Genomic DNA, 19,208 nt, shown 5'->3' on the forward strand with positions numbered 1-19,208 from the left:
TTGATAACAATTTCCGAGTAACAGACCAAACACATATGCTAATTGTTCACTTGTGCCATTTTCTGGGCAGGCACTGCTGGGGCAAAATTACATATCTACAAGGTGTTCATGAGAGAGAGAGGAGGTCATGAGGAATTTCAGTTGAAGTTAGCACTCACCATGTTCTATTCAGAAAAGTAAGAAAATAGGAATTATTTTCTAACTTTTCCACTCAAAATGAAGATTGTAGCAAAATAAAATCTATATTATTATTTTCCTATTTGGAATTGCTGGTTTTATTTTGTCAGTGCTGGATTAAGTTACTGATTTATTGTGATGCCATTAGAAGGTTTTATAATGTTTACCATTACAGTGTCAGCCTCAGTTAATGGCTTGTTTTTAATAACTGGCCTAAAGTTTTTTTTTTAATTGAAGTATAGTTGATGTACAATATTCTATAAGTTTCAGAGCTATAACACAGTGATTCACTATTTTTAAAGATTATACTCCACTTATAGTTATTGTGAAATATTGGCTGTATTCCCTGTGCTGTACTGTGGAGTGTATTTATTTTGTGCATGGTAGTTTGTACCTCTTAGTACCCTCCCTCTAGCTTAGCCCTCACTCTTCCTCTCTCCTCTGGTAACCACTGACTTGTTCTCTGTGTCTGAGTCTGCTTCTTTTCTGGTACATTCACTGCTTTATTTGTTTAGATTCCATAAAAGAAGTACTGGTCTTTCTCTGACTTATTTCATGTAGCAGCGCCCTCCAGGTGGAGCCATGCTGTTGCCAGTGGCAGGATTTCATGCTTTTTTTATAGCTGAGTGGTGTTCTGTTGTGTGTAGCGTCACACGTTAGCCTGAAGTTTCAAGCATTGAAGACAGCGGAAGCTACCTTGTGCTCTCGTGAGCGCGCAGTCAGTGTCAGTGAATTCTGTCTTAAATGCAGATTGGAGTCAAGACTTACATACTTAGTGTCTGAGAAACATTTATGTGTGTTTCTTTCTGACCAGTAAGAAAAGCAAAACAATTTGATTTTAGTAACCCAGATTTCACTTTTTTTTTTTGGTTCTAGCCCTGTTTCAGATTAAGAAAACATGTAAAGAATTTAAACTTAGAAATTAGATGCGTATTATTTATTGGGGAATGATTTTGAAACAGTTTGTTTAGATGGTGAGCTCACCTTTTCCATTTGATACAATTTTTGTTTATAAAAAAGTACTTACCAAAAAAAAAAAAAAAAAGTACTTACCCATTGCAGCGTGCTTTTGTGTACTGAGTTGTATTTTATATGGTTAGTCTTGTGACTGGTTAGAAAAAGCAGTTGGCCACTCATATAGAGGAAGGCTTATGCTTGAATTGTAGTTTAACTTTTGCCTACTTAATCTTTAAAAACATTTTCCCTGAATCGATTGGCGTATTTGCTTAGTGTTTCTGTGTTTGCTGTGATATTTGTTCTGAATATTGTTTTTCCATTATCATTTAGCGTTTGGCTAAATTCGTTTTCCGAGTATAGTCTTCTATCTTATTTACGGAGGAATTGTGTGAACAATATGCAGACAAACAGTTAACATGCCAGGTTGGCTCTTTTCCCATCTCCCTCAGGGGTGATGGTGGGCATGCTGGGGAAGAAAGCTGTGTGTTTGATTTTTTTTTTCTTGATACTTTTTTTTGTTTTGAATTTGAATGTTCTCAGGAATTAAATCCAAGGTGGACGAGCTGAAAGCAGCCTACGACAGAGAGGAGTCTCCAAACTTGGAAGAGTATGAGCCGAACACGGTGGCCAGTTTGCTGAAGCAGTACCTGCGGGACCTGCCTGAGAACCTGCTGACCAAGGAGCTCCTGCCTCGCTTCGAGGAGGCGTGTGGCCGGAGCTCGGAGGCCGAGAAGGTGCAGGAGTTCCAGCGCCTGCTGGAAGAGCTGCCCGAGTGCAGCCGCCTTCTCATCTCCTGGCTCATTGTGCACATGGACCATGTTATTGCCAAGGAACTGGAAACGAAAATGAACATCCAGAACATTTCCATAGTGCTCAGCCCCACTGTGCAGGTACATGGCCTTCCTGGCACATGTGTGGGCCCTTGGGGTTGGGGCGAGGGCGCTTCCTATTGCTGAGTCACACACCAAGCAGTGGACCAGGGACAGCGGGCAAGGGCTTGCCCTGAGTGTTGCTGTTTTCTTTCACAGTGTGGACGGTGTTGACGTGGAAGGTGGTGAGCATGTTGTGCCTGTGAAATCTGAGTATTGTCCAGGTTTGGGTGTAGGTCTGTAAGCAGCTCCTAATGACAGTGACCTGTCCTTAGTGCAGGAGGAGCCCCGGGGTACCTGCAGTGCCAGTTCATCTGCAGAGTTTTAAAGATTTCAGTTATTCCATCAAATAGCATTACTGCTCAATCATGTCACACAGACATACAGACTCAGGCCCAAGGGGGCCTAACATTATTCATTTGGTCAGGGACTTAACTTGAGGGTTTCAGTCATGAAGGTTATATAAAGTATTTTATAGAATCTTAACCTGGGGAGGCATTTCAAGGAGGTGGGTGGTGATTCTTTATAACGTAAATTCCTGGTCTTCGTTTCCTGCTGCTCACTTGGTGCTGGCATAGAGTGTGTGAGTTCCTATATTGAAGTTACTGATATTTCACTCAGGCCAGAAACAGAGGGCAGAATGATGAGAGGGGTTATAGTTTTTGTTTTAAGCCCTCTTGGCGAATACACCAGGTTATTATTGGTCACTGTCACATATAACAGTGTATTTTCTTTCACTGAAGATTCCTTCATTGCTTACAGCTTGGAAACAAGATGTTTCTTAAATTTCCTGTCAAGTTTTCAGAATTTGGTAAATATTACATTATTACTTAGTATTTCTATAATAGGGATTATGGTGTCACAGAAAATGCAGGTGTGTTGTCAGAGTAAGTTTTAGGTAGGAAACAGTTTCTTTTACTAGCTATTTAGCCACCTGACATCCTGCTGTCTTAGCGTCTGAGCTTTGGAGCTTCCCGGAAGGTCTTTGTCCCTGGAGTGGGGGCTCCCGTGTTCAGCCCAGCTCTGTAGCCACAGGCTTCCCTGTTCTGCAGTTGATCCAGTCGTGTGTGCTAGAATGCCTCATAGTAACTGGAAAATAAAGAACATAGGATTTAAAAAATCAGTTAATTCTCTAGTGCTAAAGCAGAATAAATCATGATAATCAGCCTCTGTGTCCCTTTCTTGGCTTTTCCCCCAGTCGCTTATAGTGCTGAGTCTACCACTTAACCCGTACTTCCTCATTTTCTTCTTTAAATTGGCCATTAAGTAGCAAAGCATGTCCTGTGACTCCCGAGGATTAAAGGAGGTACTTAGGCAATAGACATAAATGAAATGAATTTAATGTTTTTCTTGCAAATCCTTTTTTCTTTTTTTAGATTAGCAATCGTGTTCTCTACGTATTTTTCACACACGTGCAAGAGCTCTTTGGAAATGTGACACTGAAGCAAGTGACAAAGCCCCTGCGATGGTCTAACATGGCCACGATGCCCATACTGCCCGAGACCCAGGAGAGCATCAAGGAGGAGATCCGGAGACAGGTGTGTGCGCCCGCCCTCTGGCCTCCGAGCTGCCCTCGCCCTGACCCTGCGGGAGACTGGGGTGCTGATGGCCCATGAGTCCCTGGTCCTTGAGTACTTCCTGTGTTTATGTAGCTTTCGGGCACAGTCTTCATGGCACACCAAGGCCAGAACTTCCCATGGTGCTGATTCATGCTCATTAAGTCAGGATATCATGGTACACAGCACAGGTTTGGAAGTCAAAAGACCTGGCTTGAAATTCTTGCTCTGCTCCTGACTGACCGAATTAGGCACATTGCTTAACCTCCTTAAGGCTTTGGGATTGCATTTTTAAAAGTGAGTGCTCTCCTAGATTTGATCTGAAGATGACCTTAAATGAAGTAATGTGTTAAAAATGTTCAGCAAGGTGCCAGGTATGTTGCAAGCAGTCCAAAAATGTTGCCTTATCTGGACAAGGCTGCTTTTATCGGCTTTATTTTACAGATGAGAATAATGAAAGTTGGCAGAGGTAAATAACTTACTGTGTGTCACCTGGTTATTACCAAGTTGTACAACCAGGATTTGACCCCAGATCTGTGCTTTCCCACTGTCCTTCTCAAATAGCGCTGGTCAGTTGTGTGTGCTTGGCAAGCCCAGTAAGAAACTCAAGACTAAGACATTTACTTGCATTTGATTATTATTACATCTTTTGTTTGCATGTAACACATCAGATCCCTGCTCACTTTTCTTCCCTGTCATCTCCAAGTTCCTGTTTCTTAATAGTTGACATGTTGGGGGAAGGGAATGTGAATTGACTACTGGGAACCAATGTGTGCTGGTGGTTTAGAACTTAGTGCTCAGGCAAAAAAGCTAAGGAGGATTTTTCAGTCATAGCCTTGAAAACACAATCTGTGCCATTATGTCATTTCTTTAATGATGACTGAAAAGTAGTCGATTTTGCATCTTTAGAAATGGCATGTGGCTTTAAGATGATAAGACGTGAAATCCTATTCAGTGTGTGGTGTATTACTTCCTAGGAGTTTCTTTTGAATTGTTTACATCGAGATCTACAGGGCGGGATAAAGGATTTATCAAAAGAGGAGAGATTATGGGAAGTACAAAGAATTCTGACAGCCCTCAAGAGAAAACTGAGAGAAGCTAAAAGACAAGTGAGTAAATGTATTCTTTTAGTATATCATGTTTATAATGAAATGTAAAAAGACTGTGCTAAAATCTTTTATATACCATTCTAAGTTATTTTTTTAAAGTATGACAACAAATCCCTTTTGAAGGGAAGTTTCCTGGTGGGAGATTTGGTCACACGTTTCCGGTTCTGGATTATTGATCCTTCAGCTTGGTATCAGGGAAGTGCTTCCTTTAATTTAGGAAGTTGAGTTTTTTAATTAAACTGTTTGACTAAAAGATATCAGTTTTGTTGTTTCTGGCTTGGTTGGACCTGTAAACAGGTTTCCAGAGTGAGAAGCAGTCCAGTGGTGATACATTTCAAAGGCTGCAGGGGAATTGGAGGCCTTACACATGGAGGTACCGAAGGTCAGGAGGGGTTTTCTTTTCCTGGAAACAGGCAGGTGACACATTCTGCCTGATGAGCTTGGGGTTTGCAAGCCAGACTGTTGGTCTCCCTCTGGCTCAGTGTGTTGCTGGGCGCTGGGACTCTGTGAGTGTCCCAGCCAGTCTGAGGTTGAGGTCCCACATCTCTGGCCCCTCCTACACCCACGTGCAGATTCAATACCAGGGTCCAAAAGCACTTTCAAGGGACACAAGTTGGCATTTGTCAGACTGGGACCATGTGGTCTGTGGTGGTCGCAGTTGTGGTTCTGCTGAGAGACCAGACATGGCAGTCCTCTATGGCTTGAGGGCTGGCGGTTTGCATGGACATGGCGGTGTCTTTGTCAGAGAGGAGGCAGCGACGAGCTGTCTGCCCTGCACTCTAGGACTGGCAGACGCCCTCTGTGCATTTTTCTTTCTCCTTTTTCCCCTGCTTACCAGATTGTCTATCTTTTGCTTACAATGCCTGTTTTTAATTACTTCCTTCATGATTTGGCCTGGAATAAGGTTTTAGTGACAGACCCACCAGGCCTCGTGTGGTCATTGTCCACCGTACGGTGTCACCCATCAGCCTTTAACACGGCGTCTTGACCCATGTGGGTGCGGTTTCCTTTCTCTCGCTTCTGCATCCCTCTTGGATTAAGGAACTGTGACGTAACAAACCAGAGCCAGGACAGAATGGAATGGCTTAACCTCTGCTTTGCTAGTTTCTTGAAGCTGTCTTCATGTCTGCTTATTAATTCACAGAATGCAGCAAAGGTTCTATCAAGTTGATTTCAACTTTGAGGAATATATGACTTTTAAAGATTCATTATATTAACAGACTAAAAATAAGAAAAATGATAAGATCATATCAGTAGATGCAGAAAAAGTGTGTGGCAGAATTTTTCTTGATAAAAACTCTTATCTTTTCAGCCTGATAAACAGCATTTACAGGAAAAAACCTGTGATTTACATTGTACTTCATGGCAAAAGTCTGAATATTTTCTTCTGGGATTGATGGGGTATAGGAGCAAGGATTTCTGCTTTTACTGCTTCTGTTCAACATTGTACTGGAGGGTGTTTTAGCCAGTGCAGCAAAACAAGAAAAAAAGGCATATGGATTGGAGAGAAATTAGTCTTTATACACAGATCATGTGATCATCTCTGTATAAAATCTTAAGGAATCTATACAATATTGAATATGTGAGTTTAGCAATGCTCTAACATACAAGATCAGATATACGTGTCTGTTGTATTTCTGTATGTTTGCAATGAACTATTGGATAGTGCACCTAAAAAAACAAGACATAAATGATTTAGAAATATGTTTATATCATAATATTGTTAAGATGTTAGGTTTTCCCAAGTTGATCTGTGGATTCAATTCCAATCAAAATTTAAACAGGTGATTTTGTTAGAAATTAATAAGCTTTTCTAAAATCTCTGTGGAGAAAAAAATCTGTGTGGAAATATAAATGATCTAGAATAGTCTAAACCATTTTGAAAAAGGACTACATTGGAAGACTCACACCACCTGATGAAGATTTTCTGTAAAGCTACAGTGATCAAGAGAGTCAGTATTCAATAAGGATGGGCATACAGAATAGAAAGTCCAGAAACAGACCAACACATGTATGGGCAGGTAATTTTCAACAAAGATACTAAGACAATTGACTAGGGAAGTTTTTTCTTTTCAACAAATGGTGCTGTAACAATTGGATATCTATATGCCAAAAAAGAGAACTTTTTTCCCCCTTTCCACACAACATATATAGAAATTAGTGCTTAATGAATCGTAGACTAAGACTTAATAAAACAGAGAAGATCTTACTGACTTTGTCTTAATTGAAGTATAGCTGATTTACAGTGTTGTTTTAATTACAGCAAAGTGAATCAGCCATGCACACGCAGATACACATTCTTTTTCATATTCTTCTACATTATGGCTTTTCAAAGGATACTGAAGAGAGTTCCCTGAGCTGTACAGTAGGACCTTGTTGTTCGTCCGTCCTGCATGTAATAGCTGGCATCTGCTAACCCCAGCCTCGCAGTCTATTCCTCCCTCACGCTCCCATTCCCTTGGCAACCACAGGTCTGTTCTCTGTATCTGTGGGTCTTTTGCTGTTTCATAAATAAGTTCGAGTCATTTTAGATTCCACGTGTAAGGGGACTGACTTTGCTTAGTATGATCATTTCTAGTTGCATCTATGTTGGTGCAAATGGCGTTACTGCTTTTAAATGGGTGAATAGTGTTCCATTGTATATGTGTTTATATATAGGTATGTGGATATATATCTTCTTTATTCACCTGTCAGTGGCCATTTAGGTGGTTTCCATGTCTTGGCTGTTGTGAGTAGTGTTGCTGTGAACATTAGGTGTGCATGTATCTTTGTGAATTATAGTTTTATCTGGATATAGGCCCAGGATATAGGCCCAGGAGTGGGCTTACTGGATTGTATGACAACTCTCTTTTTTGGTATTTTGAGGAACCTCCATACTATTTTCCATTGTGACTGTACCAACTTAAATTCCCACCAACAGTGTGAGAAGGTTCCCTTTTCTCCACACCCTCTCCAGCATTTATTATTTGTAGACTTTTTAATGATGGCCATGCTAACCAGTATGAGGTGACACCTCATTGTAGTTTTGATTTGCATTTCTCTAATAATTAGCAATGATGATTTCATCTTTTCATTTGCTTGTTGGCCATCTGTATGTCTTCTTTGGAGAAATGTCTATTTGGGTCTTTTGCCCATTTTTCAATTGGATTTTTGGTTTTTTTGTTATTGAGTTGTATGAGCTGTTTGAGTGATTCTTAAATAGGATACAAAGATTGATGAACTATAAAAGAAAAATGTGGTAAACTGTATTTTATCAAAACATACTATTCAAAAGACATTGTTAAAAAGATGAACATGCAGGCCAGAGGCTGTGACATATTTGCAAAAAAAAAACAGACACTTGATAAAGTTCTTGAACTAGAATATATTAAAAACTCTTTAGACTTAATAAGACAAGCCAATTTTTTTTTTTAAGCCAATTTTTTAAGTTTTATTTTTTTAGGGCAGTTTAGTTATGACCTGCTTTTCAGGTCATATCTAAACAGCCAAACTGAGGGAAAGGTACAGAGAATTCATACTCCTTTACCCCATATGCTTAGCCTCCCTCATTATTAATATCCTCCACAGGAGTGTATGATTATTACAATCAAAATTCAATTTTAAAAAGGCAAAAAAAAAAAAGGCAAAAGTTTGAACAGCACTTTACTGAAGATCTTTACCAGAGAATATATTTAGATGATAAAGAAGCACATGTGAAGATCGTTTGTCATTGAGGAAGAACAGACCACAGTCACAGTGAGAAACCACTGCACACCAGCCATAATGACCAGTATTAAAAATACCAAGTGTGGACAGGAACGTAGAGCAGCTGGAGCACTGCTTTACTGATCTTGACTATTTCAGTCATTTTGGAAAATAGTTTGGCAGTTTCTTTCAGAGTTAAACATCAGGTTATCACTGGACCAGCAATCCCACTCCTAGGTATTTATCTAACAGAAGAAGGCATGTTCCCTCACAGAGCAGATACTTAGTGTTTTTTACAGGTCTGATTAGTAGCTCAAAAGTAGAAAGGACTGAAATGTCCACCAGCTGGTGAACGGATAAACAGACTGGGGTACATTCATATCCTTGCATATTACTCAGCAAACTACTGATACAACATAGATGAGTTGTGAAATTTAACGCGCCAGGAGAAAGACTGCTTACTGATTAATTAAGTTTTTATGAAACATAAAAGGTGAGACCAGAGGAATGGAAAGCAGGTTAGTGGTTTCCAGGGGCAACTGGTGGCGGAGGAGCCCAAGGGTACTTTGTGGTGTTGAAGACGTTCAGTGTTGTGATAGACAGTGGCTACTTGACTGTGTACCATCGGCAAAACTGGCTAACTGTAGGCTTAAAGTAGACCCGCCTCCAAAAAGGAAGGATCACGGAAGGCAGTTTATATGGGAGGGTTTCAGAAATGCTGAGCACGTTAGCTGAAACTGAACATTTTCCTCCAGTGCATCCACAGTGTGAGATCCACACGTTACTGTCAAAGCCCAGTTAGCATTTGCCCCCCTGTCTGGAGATTCTGCTGGCTGTGTCACTCTTAGTTTTTTAGTTCTAGAAGCTGAGGAGGAAATTTTGGGAATGGGGACAATGTAAGTTTGTTGACTGTGTTACAGTGGGCTGACCAGTGCTTTCATTTCTCTTGTTGGACAGGAATGTGAAACCAAGATTGCACAAGAAATAGCCAGTCTTTCAAAAGAGGATGTTTCCAAAGAAGAAATGAATGAAAACGAGGAAGTCATAAATATTCTTCTTGCCCAGGTAAGTGTAACTCCTTTCACAAGATCTTTAAAAAAATATATATATATATATTTAAGGTATAAACATGATTTGATGCATCTCCACCTAGTGAAATGATTGCTACAGTCAGTTACCCTCTCACAGTTACCTTCTGTGATGAGAGCACCTGAAAGATACTCTCGTGGCATAATGCAGCATTTAGTACAGTGTCGTCATCAGCATTGCCTCTCTAGACAGTCCTTCAACACAAGTGCAGCTGTGGTTTTTTTTTTTGCCAGTACTTCCCTATTTTACTCACCCTCCAAGGCCTGGTAACCATGGTTGTATTCTCTGCTTCTATGAGTTCAACTTTTTCTTTGATGCCACAAATAATCAGTGAAATCATATGGTATTTGTCTTTTTCTGACTGGCTTATTTCACTTACCACCATGTCCTCCAGGTTCATCTGTGCTATTAAATGCCAGGATTTCCTTATGTCAGAATAATATTCGTTACATATATATATGTATGTTTATGTTTTCTATGTTTTTATATTTATGTGGGCATATGTATACTTAGGTATTATGAATATATGCATATCACATTATTATCCATTCATCCATCAACCATTGGGCTGTTTCCATATATTGACTGATATGAATAATGCTTCAGTGAACATACCCCTTCAGTATCCTGTTTACATTTATATATTCAGAAGCTGGATTGCTAGAACTGTGATAGCTCTATTTTGTATTTTTGGAGGAACCTCCAAAATGTTGTTTTCCACAGTCACTGTACCAGTTTATATTCCCACTAACAGTGCACAAGGGTTCCTTTTCTCCTCATCCTCACCAACACTTGTTACCTCTTGTTTTTTTGATAAAAGCCATTCTGACAGGTATGAGGTGATATTGTGGTTTTCATTTGCATTTCCCTGATGATGAGTGACAGTGATCTGTTGGCCATTTCAATGTCTTCTTTTGAGAAATGTCAATTTAAGTCCTTTGCCCATTTTTTAATTGGGTTGTTTTCTTGCTATAGAGTTGTTTAACTTCTTCCTATATGTACGAATCCCTCATCTGATGTAAGGTCTGCAGTATTTTCTCTCATTCCGTAGGCTGTCTCTTCACTCCATTTTCTTTGCTGTGTGGAAGCTTTTTAGTTTGATGGAATCCCATTTGTCTATTGTATATTTGTGCTTTTCAGGTCATATCTAAAAAAATTCTTGCTCAGACCAGTGTTAAGAAACTCTTACTGTGTTTTCTTCTAATCATTTTATTATTTCAGGTCTTATATTTGTCTTTAGTCCATTTTGAGGTGATTGATGTGTGTGTAGTGAGAGAAGGTAAGGGTTGTTTCACTTTTTTGCCTGTGGAAAACCAGTTTCTCAACATCGTTTATTAAAGAGACTGTTCTTTCTCCATTGTTTATTAGTGTCCTTGTCAAAGATCAGTTGACTGTGAATGTGTGGATTTGTTTCTGGACTCTGTTCTGCTCCACTGGTCTGTATGTATGTGTTTATGCCAGTACTGCACTGTTTTGGGTGTGGGGTGATGCCTTCAGCTTTGTTCTTTTGTTTAAGATTGCTTTGGCTGAAAAAAAAAATGTTTGCTTTGGTTCTTACAGTCTTTTGTGGTTCTGAATGAATCTGAGGATTATTTTTTCTGTTTCTGTGGGAAACCTCAAAACCCCATTGAAATTTTGATAAGAGATTCCAGTGAATGTGTAGATCACTTTGGTAGTATGAAAATTTTATCAATATTATTTCTTCTAATCTATGAACATGAGGTACCTTTCATTTTATATTTAGTGTCTTCAATTTCTTTCATCAGTATTTTATAATTTTCAGTATATAGATATTTCACCTCTTTGTTTAAATTCATTCTAAAGTCTTTTTTTTTTTTTTTTAAGTGCTATTGTAAATTTGTAAATGGATTTGTTTTCTGAATTTCTTTTTTGGATAGTAGTTAGTGTAGAAATGCAACTGGTTTTTGAATGTTGACTTTGTGTCCTGCAACTTTCCTAAACTTATTACTTCTAACAGTTATTTGATGGAATCTGGTTTTCTGTGTATAAGATCATGTTGTCTGTAAACAGACAATTTTACTTCTTTACAGTTTGGACACCTTTGTTTCCTGTTCAGTTACTCTGGCTGGTACTTCAGTACGGCATAACCAGAAGTGGTGAGACTGGGCCTATTGTCCTCTCTCTGATCTTAGAAGAAATACTTTCAGCCTTTCACTGGTATACCATGTTATCTGTAGTAGGCCTGTCATATCAGCATATCCATGTCAACCTATTCCTTTTATATTCACTTTGTTGAGTTTTTATTGTGAAAGGATATTGAATGTTTTCAAGTGCTTCTTTGAATCTTTTGAGATATGATTTTTATCCTTCATTTTGTTAATGTGGTGTATCACATTCATTGATTTGTGTTGAACCATCCTTGTATCGCAGAGATAACTAAAGTCCTACAAGTTTTAGTCCTTTTCTGTCATGCCTACCAGGGACATGTAACTCTTCTCCCCTGAAGAGAGAGGGAGGTCCCAGATGCATCTTTATTTCAGAGTTTTCAGCTTGGTTTTTCTTGTAACATTAGCTTTCATAAAAAGGATGAGCACCTGTGTTCAGAAACGCTGGGGACTGTGAGGAGCACAGCTCTGAGAGAGGTTTCTTATACACACTGGAGACTTATGTGGGTTTCTTATGCACACTGGAGACTTCAGGCCGTTGACTTTAAAGTGAACTTGACCGCAGCGCCTTTCATGTTTGATCACAGGTTCTTATCCTCCCGCTACTAGTTTGGAAAGAAATATAGGCCTTGGCTGCTTCCAGCTCATTTCTATAGCTTTCCATCTCTGTTCTCTCCTAAGTTTTGTCTGCTGTGGTTCTTTTCTCTGGGTTGGAGGGGCTAGCTAGATCCTGGACAGATGTCAGTTTTAGAAATGCATATTCTGTTAAGGGAGAATATTTACTGATTAAGTATTATCCCTGGGGACATGGGTTGAGAGGACAGTGGCTTGTATTGAGGAGGAAAGATTTCTTCTGTGAACACTTTTCCATCACCAGCTCTGCTTTCAGGTGATACTGACAACAGCTGCACATCACTGGGGCCTTTCTTCCCTGGTGACACTGTTGAAGGCCCCTGTGGCCCTCAGACAGACTCTCTGTGAGAAGGTGTTCGGAAAGGCTGGGGGTAAAAACAGTCACTTGTACTCTGCTGTGTGCCTGCTGGCTGGCCTCTTGTGGATCCTTTGCATAACAAGGATTCCTAAGTAGCGTTTTATGTCGAGGAAAATCTAGTCATTCCTCCCAAACACGTTAGTCTACCTTTTCTCAAAGCTTTTCTTGAAATTAGGGAAACTGGGTATTTTAGGGGTGTGTAGTACAAGCTTTCCTGTAACGTGTGTGTTAACGTGTATGAAGGGTGAAGTGTTAGTCACTCAGTCCTGTCCAACTCCCAACTCTTTGTAACTCCAAAGCCTGCCTGTAGCCTGCCAGGCTCCTCTGTCCATGGGATTTCTCAGGCAAGAATACTGGAGTGGGTTGCCAGTTCCTTTTCCAGGGGATCTTTCCCACCCAGGGATGGAACCCAGGTCTCCTGCATTGCAGGCATATTCTTTACTACCAAAGAAGCCCCAGTGTTGTGTGTATGGGTGTAAACAGTTCAGGGCGACAGAGGAGACCCCAGAAGAGCGACCTTTCCTAGACTTTTAGAGGTGCTCACCAGTGTCACTGCTTTAGGAGAATGAGATCCTGACTGAGCAGGAGGAGCTCCTAGCCATGGAGCAGTTCCTGCGCCGACAGATTGCCTCGGAGAAGGAAGAAATCGAGCGCCTCCGGGCAGAGATCGCCGAGATCCAGAGGTGAGGGCAGGGGTCGGGGCTCCGCTTGGACCCTGGGGAGAGCAGGGTTGTCCAGCCTCAGCCCTTCCTGTGACGGGGCCAAGCAGAGCGACCCCTTCCATACCTTCTGTATTACGTCTGAGGTTGGCCTTGTCCCGAGTGGACCCGCTAGAAAGCTGGGCAGTCTGGAAGCTGACCACCAGCCTGTATGTGCGGGTGAGTCACGCGCCCCCCGCCTTCTGTCCCCGCACAGCCGCCAGCAGCACGGCCGCAGTGAGACCGAGGAGTACTCGTCGGACAGTGAGAGCGAGAGCGAGGACGAGGACGAGCTGCAGCTCATCCTGCAGGATCTGCAGCGGCAGAACGAGGAGCTGGAGGTGCGCGTGCGCGGGCCTGCCACCCTTGGGAGTGTGCGGGGTCCGCATCGTGCTTATCGGACTCACACGGGCCTGTCTCTCACGTCTCACACTTGCCTGTGGGCCTGGGCTGCTGTCTCTCTCTCTGGCAGGGGCTGGGACACAACAGAGAACCCCACCCAGGACCCCCCACCCTGGGTTGCTGGCCCCAGAGCCATTTGGGGGGCCGGGTGACAGGCCCCGGACAGCAGCTCGCTCTGCCCGTTTACAGATCGTGTTAGTGCTGAGCAGGAAAACAACCCCAGGAAGGAGGGAGCCCCCCAGGTCCACAGAGGGACAGTGGCTCAGCCTGACCGTTTCCGGGGTCTCGACCCCTCGCTGACGGGCCACTGCGTCTGTCCCTGCAGATCAAGAACAACCACCTGAACCAGGCCATTCACGAGGAGCGCGAGGCCATCATCGAGCTGCGGGTGCAGCTTCGTCTGCTCCAGCTGCAGCGCGCGCGCCCCGAGCCCCTGCCTGAGCCCGAGCCCAGCGCCCGGGAGCCGCCCCCGCCCCCGGCCGCCAAGGAGCAGGCGAGGCCGTCGCCCGGCAGGGAGCGGAAGGAGACGCCCATCTGAGAACCAGCCGGGACGCGCGGGCCTCCGGAGACGGAGACTGCTGGTTGGCACACCGGTGTCCCAGACAGTCGGCTTCTTGGAAGAGTCATTTCCTTTGTTAACTTAAATAACTATTTTAACCCTTGAGTGGCTTCTTTTTAAACCAAAAATCGTCTTTCTTTGCTTTTTTATTACGGCAGAATCAGGATTTTTCTCTCGTTCATGGGGGAGCCACATGGGGCCGCCCCGCCCGCCACGTCCCCAGGATCTCGCTGCCGCCACTCGCCTGTGCCTTCACACCTCCGCGGTGCGGGTCCTGGGGGCCTCCTTCCTGAACGGCCGGCCCCACCACCCTCCCCCTCTCAGCCCCGCCCGAGTCACCGCGGTGGCCTGGGTCGTGGGAGGACCCGGGGCGTCCACACAGCATGTTTCTTCGACCTTCCATTAGGACAGAGCGCCGTGGGTGGCTTGCTCGGGCCCGAATGTAAGCGTGTCTGCCTGCGTAAGCCATATTGATGGGTAACCACGCGCTCACACAGGATTGCAGTGTGTTCACACAGGCTCGGCGAAGTGCTGCTGGACGCCCGGTGGGCCAGGCTGAGTACTAGGAATCGGACTTCCTCGGGAGTCAGCCGTGGTCCTGACCCTCCCCCTCCCCCCACGACCTTGGTTACCCGAGGCGTTCGGCTCACAGGCACCGGGGTCCAGTGCCGCTGGGTCCGAGTAAGTGGCTCCAAGAGGCTCTGGACTGTGAAGACAAACCCACACGTCCTGGTGATGGAAACACCCCATGAGGGCGCATCCTCTTCTCCTGGTTAGTATTTATTTCAGCACCTGGTTAATGCGGTTTTTTATTCTCTACCTATTGCACTGTTGTGACTTGTTGGCCATTATTTGATTTTTGTACGGAAAAAAAAAGCTTTGTTATAGAAATCAGCATACTATTTTTTTAAACCTGGAGAGAAGATATTATGGTGACTGAAAATATGGTCAGGTGTCAAATATAAATGTATAAAAGCCTTCTTGCTGTCCTGTCGGTCATATTACATTTATTTTATATTTGCTGGCAATACTGAAGGTTTCTTTTTTGTTTGTGTAAACTCTAATTTCTATCACGGTGTCATGAATTTTTAAAATCAGTATTTCATTACAGTTGTCTCAGCGTTGGTTAACTAATTTTTGCCAGGACCATTATTGATAAAGCAAATAAATTCAACAGCCATTTGAGGGAGAAAAAAAGCTTCTTGTTTTCTGTACCCGTTCGTTCTTTGAAATACCTGAGTGCACTGTAGCTGGTCGGATGTGCCTTCAAGGTCCACGAGTGAGCAGGATGTTTTGTGTTAACTCGCTTTGTGTCCCCTTCCCCACCCGGCTGGTGCTGAGTGGGTGTCTGGCTGCCTGGACTGAATCTGCAGTGGCTTCTGTGAGTGATGCCCCGTCAGCCGGCCCGGTTGGGCAGGAAGGTGGGTTGTGACCAGGTTACTGTCTTGTAGGTGATGGTAGGGGTCTGTCTGTCCAATGGGTCACCTTTTTGGTGCAGGTCACATGATTCCAGACTGATGGCTTCAGGCTCGGGTTCTGGGGGAGCCAACACTGATGGTCTCAAGTTTGGTGAAGGCGGGGCTTCCTTTAGGTGACTCTGCTTTGGGCCTGCTAACTTATCTTTCAATCAGACTCTCAGCCTGAGAATCATGATTGAGATTTAAGGCACTGGAGCTCCTCTCAGCTGCACCAGTTGTGCTGAATCTGTGGCATTCACAGGTCCTGACCTTGGTTGACAGTCTAAGTTGGTGGTTCTTTCTGCTCCTGTTCTCTTGTTGCTCCAGTCTGAGGGAGAGCTTGGTCGGCTTGGTGGTGAGTGCTGCAGACACACATTAAGGCTTTCCCAGCAGGATCACCACCAGTGAGTGTCTGGGGCCGTGAGACCTACACCAAAGTCACATAAGTCAGGAAAGAGCCTGCTGAAGACAATACTTTCTGCAGCCCAGCGGCTTGTTCAGTGACCTCAGGGAGCTGAGTTTCCACTTCCCCAGGGCTGTTAATCCAGACGCAGCAAGCAGTGTTGGCCAGAACAGACACCTCAGTGCTCAGCTAAAGGTAATTGCTCACTGTGCTGGAGTCAAGAACAACTCTGGCCAGCCTGGGGATTTTGTTGGGCAGCTCTTGCTTTAGCAGCAGCGTCTGCAGTGTCTTGAAGAGTTTAGGAGCAGTCCCTGACCACAGCCTCATCTTGCACCTTCTCCTAGCCAGGGCAGTGGAGAGCTGCCAAGGGAAGGGATTTTTGAATCACGAATGCCTTCTGCTAACTGTGGCTTAGTCTGAGGCTCAGGAGGGGAAATGCCACGATCTGCAGGCTTCCCAGTTGTTTTTGTGCTGGTGTCCCTTTCTCCACCCAATGCCTAGATGCAGTAGTCCCTGGCTTGGGGGTTGTCAACCAGAGATGGAGAGATAGACCCACGGTCTTGATATGATAGAGAGAAGGCCGAGTTTGCTCCAGAGAAACTGTTGCTCTGGGCATCAGGGTGGAGTTTGTGGTGGACAGAACTATAGGATCTTCAGACGCGTGTCAGACCCTGCGACAACAGCATTCTCTTTCCAGGCCGGAGAATCGCTCACAGAATGTGAGTAGAAGGCCCAGAGAGGGAAGGAGTGGAGAGAAATGTTCTCAGCCCTCTTAGGAGGGAGTATCCTACCATGATGGCAGCCGCTTCTCTTCCTGGTTGGTTTGATTCGTGGTCTCCAACATTTGCACACAACCAGATGTCTGGGGGGGGCCTTCAGCTGTGAAATCCACAGCCGAGGTTCCACACTTTGTAACTTGGCAGTGGTGTTAGTGGTCAAGAGTCTCCTGTAGGGTGCTTTCCGTAAATCTGCCCTTTCCAAAAGCATACCCGTAAAGCTAACTGTAAAGGACAAAAGACTGAGAAATGCCCGTGATTAAAGAGCTGACGAGGTTTCATTTGATAAGGAAATGCAGTTATTTCTGTGGCATACATACTCTCACTATCCAATGATTATCCTAAAGTATTGATACATTTCTAGAAACTTCAGGCAATTTCTGGAATACATACTAGGAACATATGTTGATACAAAAACCTTCATATCATTATCATTTCTTATTTGACAATTCTTCCCACATATTATATCAACTAAACCCAAGTATTTAACATCTCATTTACAAGATGAGAGGCAAATCTTTTGACTTCCCAGAGGGCTCCTGGAAAACATGAGTTTACTTTGAGGTCAAAAGAATCTCAGTAATTTTTTTCTTTTTTTTTTAATTTCTTGGCTACAGCATGAGGGATCTTAGTTCCCCAACCAGGGATGGAACCTGTGCCTCTTGGAGTAGAAGCGTGGAGTCTTAACCACTGGACTGCCAGGGAAGTCCATCTATTTAGTAATTTGATGAGAAAATGTCAAAAGGATTGAACATTTAATTCAGTAGGATCACAGATCATTGAATCAATGGTACTTGTCTATTTAAGCAAGGTGACAGCAGATATTAAAGGGAAATACAAAAGTTTACGTTAAAAGTTAGTGCTCTTAATGTTTAGAAGACTGGGTGTTGTTAAGTGAAGATCTGATAAAAACAATATGAAACAGTCAGTTATTCTGGTAACATACAAAATTTTTGCTGTCCACATAGATTACTTAAAAGGTAAAACAAACACAAACTCTTTCTTTACAGTATCTTATAAACAGCAGAACAATAATCAAAGAGGACTTTTTATCCTTTTAACAGAGGGAAAAGTCAAATTCTAATTTTGCACCAGTATATTTTGCTAGTAAAACTTAATTTTTTAAGAAAAACTTTAATCCATTTCAGTCTTAGCCTGCTTGACCACATATACACTTCCTTTTCCACAGACATTGTGCTTCCAGGCTCTGTCCCAGATTTTCTCCTCTTTCTCATCCTGAGACTGTCATTTTATTTTCCTTATCTACTTTTCATACAGTTTCCTTTCACCCTTACTATCTGTAGTTTTAATGACTTAGTGATTAGAGTTTTCAATCCTTAGAATCCTTACTTCTTAGTGAACACTACCTTAGCACTAGCATTCTGTGGACTGGCAAGTTAATAATAATTTTATAATTTCTAGAAGCACATTTATCCTTGTTAAATTTTCCAGTGTGGCACAAAACTTGTTTACAGAGAGACCCAAATATCTTTAGTTCCTCCATAAAAGCCAAAAGTGGATAAAAATTTGTTCAGTAATTAATATGTCAGAATTTTTATCTTATTAGGAAATGATCTAGATATTCAGTGATACCTAATGAATGTCCATCACTTAACTTCTCTCAGTATAACTTTAAGGTTTCAAGTTACCAAAAAGATTTTGGAAACTATTTTTAAGTAGACATACCGGTAAAGTATAACTGTTGTTGGAAAGTTTATAAATAAACTTTTATCTTACCTCTATTTAATTCACTTGTTCTCAACAATTATGTTCAGTCATGAAAATCTCACAAGATGTTAAACAGCTAAGCATCTTAAGTTATCCCTCTTGCCGACAAATTCTGTAACAGAGATGACAGCTTATTTTTTAGTAAACCTAGGTAGAATAAAAATATATTTTATGCCAATAACTTTAATGACATGCCTGTTTTCCTTAAACCAACAGACTTAAACTAGCTTTTATTTACTGAATATTATCCTAGGTCATATGAACCTGAAAAACACTTAGGTTAGTTTCAATATTTCTGAGAATATATGATTTATGTAACATCTGTCTATAAAACCTAATTAAATAGGGCTCTTTACAAATTAACTCTGGCAATACCATTTGGAGGTAGACATACATACAGACAGACATAAGGAGATACCTTGTAGTGTTTGTTTTAAAATTTTAGCCATGATTAAAGACATTGTAAAATTTCTAGAAGAGAACAGAGATAAAACATTCTCTGACATAAATTATACCAATGTTTTCTTAGGTCAGTCTTTCAAGGCAATAGAAATAAAAATAAAATGGGACTTAATCATAAGCTTCGGCACAGCAAAGGAAACCATAAACAAAATAAAAAGACAACCT

The 19,208-nt window shown here is 42.3% G+C and overlaps 1 protein-coding gene across 1 annotated transcript in view; it reads left to right on the forward strand.

Annotated features, from left to right (window-relative positions):
- RALBP1 (ralA binding protein 1) overlaps positions 1–15,414 on the forward strand; it is a 41,472-nt gene extending 26,058 nt beyond the window's left edge. The window contains exons 4-10 of the mRNA XM_043889683.1: positions 1,675–2,024; positions 3,380–3,541; positions 4,537–4,668; positions 9,310–9,417; positions 13,120–13,241; positions 13,474–13,597; positions 13,984–15,414. Coding sequence (XP_043745618.1) covers positions 1,675–2,024; positions 3,380–3,541; positions 4,537–4,668; positions 9,310–9,417; positions 13,120–13,241; positions 13,474–13,597; positions 13,984–14,196 — 1,211 coding nt within the window. The 3' untranslated portion in view covers positions 14,197–15,414. The remainder of the gene's footprint in view (positions 1–1,674; positions 2,025–3,379; positions 3,542–4,536; positions 4,669–9,309; positions 9,418–13,119; positions 13,242–13,473; positions 13,598–13,983) is intronic.
- The last annotated feature ends 3,794 nt before the right edge of the window (positions 15,415–19,208 follow it).

The sequence above is a fragment of the Cervus elaphus genome, chromosome 27, assembly GCF_910594005.1.
Source record: "Cervus elaphus chromosome 27, mCerEla1.1, whole genome shotgun sequence".
In the NCBI taxonomy this organism is placed as follows: Eukaryota; Metazoa; Chordata; class Mammalia; order Artiodactyla; family Cervidae; genus Cervus; species Cervus elaphus.